Below are 5,198 nucleotides of genomic sequence, written 5' to 3' on the forward strand. Positions count from 1 at the left end.
TGAGGGAGGAGCAACAAAGACAAGGAAGAGACATAGAAGAGCTCAAGGACATCATTGGTTCCTCAAGAAGGAAATGCCACCATCACTAAGGTGGACTCATTCCTTGTTCTTACTTTATCTGTTTTTCGTTTTCTATGTTATGTTCTTATCTATGTTTGTGTCTTCATTACATGATCATTAGTAGTTAGTAACTATGTCTTAAAAGTTATGAATGTCCTATGAATCCATCACCTCTCTTAAATAAAAAATGTTTTAATTCAAAAGAACAAGAAGTACATGAGTTTCGAATTTATCCTTGAACTTAGTTTAATTATATTGATGTGGTGACAATGCTTCTTGTTTTCTGAATGAATGCTTGAACAGTGCATATGTCTTTTGAAGTTGTTGTTTAAGAATGTTAAATATGTTAGCTCTTGAAAGAATGATGACTAGGAGATATGTTATTTGATAATCTGAAAAATCATAAAAATGATTCTTGAAGCAAGAAAAAGCAGCAAAGAACAAAGCTTGCAAAAAAAAAAATAGGCAAAAAAAAAATGCTTGATCTAGACTTCTCACCCACATAATCATTGTTGATCTAAATTAATCCCCGGCAACGGCGCCAAAAACTTGATGGGATATTTTTGTGGAAGAAACGAATTTCTCCAAAACACCCAAAACTAACCGGCAAGTGCACCGGGTCGCATCAAGTAATAAAACTCACGGGAATGAGGTCGATCCCACAGGGATTGATGGATCAAGCAACTTTAGTGGGTGATTAGTTTAGTCAAGCTAACATTTGTGTGATAATTGATGCAGCATAAAGTAAATGACAAGGAAAATTAAAGTGCTGAAAGTAAATTGGACAGTAACTTAAAGAACAAGGAAGTAAAATAGCTGAAACTTGAATTGCAAGAAATATAAATTGCATGAAAGTAAAGGGGAATGGGTGCAGGGAAATTAAATGAAAGCAGTAAATCAAAGCTTAGAACAATTGCAAGGAAATTAAAATTGCATGAAAAGTAAATTCAGATCACAGTGGCTCAAATGTAAAGTGCAGAGGAACACACGTGCAGGAAAGTAAATGAGATTTGCAGCAGGCTTAATGTAAATTGAATTGAGGAACCGAACAGAAAATGAAATGCAGCTCAATTGCAATAACTAAAGGAAAGTTGAAGATCTCAGGGGTTGGATGAGACTAGAGACCAAGTCTAGATCTCAATTCCTTCCTTGATCCAACAGTAAACAATTTGCAGAAGAAATAGAGATGAAAGCAGTAAAGAGAGTTTTAATTCCAATTGCAATTCACTGAAAGTTTGTAGAAGAAGAACAAGAGAAATCTCAAAGTGAGAATGAAATAGAATTCCTTCAATTCTCAACCCAAGATTCAAAACAAAGAAAAAAAAACTAAAGAGAGAGATCTGTATTCACAATGCTCCCTAGTGGAGCTCGCCCCCTATTCTCTCTATTCGGGCTTACTTTCTAAAATGAGAATGATGCCTTATATAGGCATTTTTACAAAATAAAAATGAAATTCAAAACAAATTACAATTAAATGAAATTCCTATTTTATCTATCTCTTGTGCCTTTGAGTGATGACAATTGGGCCCTTGCTCTTGATGGAATTGGGTTGATAGAGGCCTTGGTTGATTGCTCTTGGAGTTTGGAGAGGAACCAAAGTGAACCAAGTGAACCGGGTTGGAGTTTTGCAAAAGTTTGAGTAAAAGTTTGACCAAAAGTTTGAGGCAAACTTTTGGTCCAACTTTTCATATCAGCCCCCATGTTTTGCTGATACCCACGTTGGTGCAAAAGTTAGGGGTCTAACTTTTTCTCCAACGTTGGCCTTCCTTAGTGCACTTATGGCGCCAACGTTAGCCCAAAAGTTAGAGGCTAACGTTGGCGCAAACTTTTGCTCCCCTTTTGTGTTTTTCATGTGCCAACGTTAGCCCAAAAGTTAGAGGCTAACGTTGGCGCAAACTTTTAAAGCTATGTTTAAAATCATGAGATATTCATTTTTTCATAATATGTGACAATTATAGCATAAAACCTCATGAAATAGCATGAATTCATACATGGTTGATTAAATCAGAGGAAACATGAAAATCTACCCAATTGGCTTGCTTATGGCTCAAGAAAGTGCATAAAACCTATTGAAAACAAATGAAAAAGCATAGAAAAACATGACATGGTGACATGTCATCACACTACTGCAAAGGAATTGAATAAACAGACATGCAAGAGGTTATATGCAGAACCATGTTATGGATTCGGCTCACCAAGCTCTTGATGCCTGATTCTATTTCCATTGCTTATTTCATCAAACAGTTCATAACATCCATTTTCAATTATTACTTCCTTTTCCAAAAACAATAAGAAAGCAAAAATAAGCTAAATTTTTTCATGAGGTATTAAATTTGGATCCTGCATTACACATTTGATTTATATGAGTGTTTTATATTCTTCCATTTCTAGAAAAAATACAAGATTATTTATTAAAGGAGCATATAAAAACAATGACTATGATGCTTCTCCAAGATTATTTATTGTTGTTCCATTTATCTCAGTTACCTTTGAGAATATGTAGTGGTTGTTGAAGTACATAACAACTAGCATAAGGTTAATTTATCATGATATGTGTAACTGGTTTAACTCATCCGCATTGATTAAAAAGGAAGTGATAATCTGCAGCCTAAGGACTAGAATATTTTGGCCTTATGGTATGTAGAGTAAACTGATTGATAATGCTCACTGTTAAATAACTAGAACATTTTGGCCTTAAGGTATGCCTTGCATTAGATTAAATTTCTACATTCCTGTTTATTAGTTATTTTAATGAGATAGGACATCTTTACTATTAGACTTATACAATTAAGTTGACTTTTGATGGGTTTGAAAGAGATTATATATCCAACTTTACTGTTTGCCTGGTTTTCAGTTTCAAGTTGTGTGACTGAATTTCTAATGCACATATGTGATATCATGTTCTTGAGACTACACTTTAGGCTCTCATGTTTTTGCTTTTCTTCTTGTGTTGATGTTGAAAATGTAATTCTCGCAGTGGATAGAGCAAGCTTCTGAACCCAACAAGGAAGCAGTTATTAAAGCATTGCTAGGTGCAAAAGAAGCTATGCTTGAGATTAGATATCATATGCGCCTAATGGGTGAGGCTGCAGGTGTTCCTGTAAGTTCCTTTCATTGATTTGGCACTTATTATTAGGCTTCTTCTGTTTGAATGATGTTGATTATAAATTATATCTGCTGGTAGAATATCACTACTCTTTCCTTGTAATTCATGCAGATTGAACCAGAATCACAAACAAAACTTTTAGATGCTACACTGAACTTGGAAGGAGTGTTGTTGGCTGGAGTTCCAGGAACAGGAGGATTTGATGCTGTCTTTGCTGTTACTTTGGAAGATTCAAGCAGAAATGTTACAAAAACATGGAGCTCACTCAATGTTCTTACCCTTCTGGTTAAAGAAGATCCTTGTGGCGTTTCTTTAGAAAGTGCTGACCCTAGAACAAATGAAATCACTTCAGCTGTATCTTAAATTCATATTGAATAATTTATTGTAAATATTGTTTATTTTTAATACGATGAATTTGTTTATTTTGTGAAATATTATAAATATTCGAATATAAATTAGATAAAAATTTGTATTAAATTTATATTTATTTTGTATGAAAACAAATTTATTTTGTTATTAGAAAAAGTAAAAAAAATTCTATTTTACCTTACAGATGGATTTACAGACGAATTTTCTATCTGTAATCATGATTTTCCAAAGTTTAAATTAGAGACGGAAAATCTGTCGGAAAATCCGTCTGTAATTACAGACAGAAAATTCGTCTGAAAATCTGTCTGTAATTACAGACGGAAAATCTGTCTGAAAATTTGCCTGTAATTACAGACGGAAAATCCGTCTAAAAATCTGCCTGTAATTATAGACGGAAAATCCATATATGAGTTTGTCGCCTTGAGGAAATGGAGGGAGAATTTACAGAGGAAAAATCCATCGGTAACTAATAAAAATCCGTCGGTAATTTTCCGATGGAAAAAAAATCCGTCGGTAAATAATTTTCGACGGGGCTTTTACAGAGGGACAAAATCCGTCGGTAACCGAAAATCCGTCTGTAATAAAGACTAAATCTGTCTGTAAATCTGTCTGTATTTATCCATTTTCTAGTTGTGATTGTATATGTACAAGTTTTTTTATTTTCTTTTTCGAAAGTTTATATACTAGTCATTCTACAAGTATGAGTAAAAATCATAAATTCGTAATGCACTTCATTCCCGTAAAATTCACTATCATTTTACTTGATTTAGTAATTCTTTTAAGAGTAATATATTATTTTTGTCCCCAATATTTTCGTCCTATTTAAGTCCCTAACATTTCAAAATCGTCTTGATTTTCTCCCACATCAATTCAATGAATAGATCACTGACGATAGGATAACATTGAGATTTGAGACGATCTTGAATGTTAGGGACTAAAATAAGACAATTTAAATATTAGGGACAACTTTAAACTTACTCCAAATATTGAGTACAAAAACGATACTTTACTCTATTATACATTTTGTATTTTAATAAGTATTCTATACAAATAACTTTTCTAATCATTGGTTTGTTTTGTACACTTAGCATGTTATAATCCACTATTGGTAAAAAATTCTAACTCAGTGCAAAGGAGGATAGAAAAAAGTGATACTAATAAAACTTTTGGGGTGACTTTCCTTTGGAGAAATATCTTTGCATTCTTTGCTCTAGTTGTTGGCATCTCATACCCGCTATTGAGCACTGCCTCTACCACTTTTTCTCTCCTTCATCTTGAAAGCAATCCAAAAGATACATGAATTAAATTAATAGATGTATCAATTTTGTTCCTCAATTTCATTTCATAAATTCGTAATTGTTGATGTATTTCAAATAATGTTAAAATAAATAAATAAAATTTAAGAAGCACAAAAAGAGAAATTAAGCTTGATGTCACCATAATTTTTTATTTTAATTAAATAAATATTTTATTTACTAATATCTACAATATGTTGAATATTTACATTTTTAAACTATCATTACTCATCTTTGATAAAAAACTAGAAGAAAACTATTCTCAGAGCTTGAATACTCTGCACTCGAGATGTGTAATATTTTGAAAAAAAAATATCTCTGGTGCATTCAAGATTAGAAGAAACATTTTTTCTCATTATGTAATAAAT

The 5,198-nt window shown here is 32.5% G+C and overlaps 1 protein-coding gene across 1 annotated transcript; it reads left to right on the forward strand.

Moving 5' to 3' along the window:
* Positions 3,012-3,593, forward strand: LOC107634503 (phosphomevalonate kinase, peroxisomal-like). Its single transcript, XM_016337970.2, has 2 exons — positions 3,012-3,160; positions 3,278-3,593. The coding sequence occupies exons 1-2, from the start codon at positions 3,107-3,109 to the stop codon at positions 3,527-3,529; spliced, it is 306 nt and encodes a 101-aa protein (XP_016193456.1). The 5' UTR covers positions 3,012-3,106; the 3' UTR covers positions 3,530-3,593.

Source organism: Arachis ipaensis, chromosome B03 (genome assembly GCF_000816755.2).
Source record: "Arachis ipaensis cultivar K30076 chromosome B03, Araip1.1, whole genome shotgun sequence".
NCBI classification, from domain to species: domain Eukaryota; kingdom Viridiplantae; phylum Streptophyta; class Magnoliopsida; order Fabales; family Fabaceae; genus Arachis; species Arachis ipaensis.

What these genes read in the sequence shown, in the direction of transcription:
- LOC107634503 (XM_016337970.2), top strand. Translation starts at nt 3,107, where the DNA reads ATGCTTGAGATTAGATATCATATGCGCCTAATGGGTGAGGCTGCAGGT. An exon ending in GTGAGGCTGCAGGTGTTCCT is followed by an intron (nt 3,161 to 3,277) that starts GTAAGTTCCTTT and finishes TAATTCATGCAG; the next exon opens with ATTGAACCAGAATCACAAAC.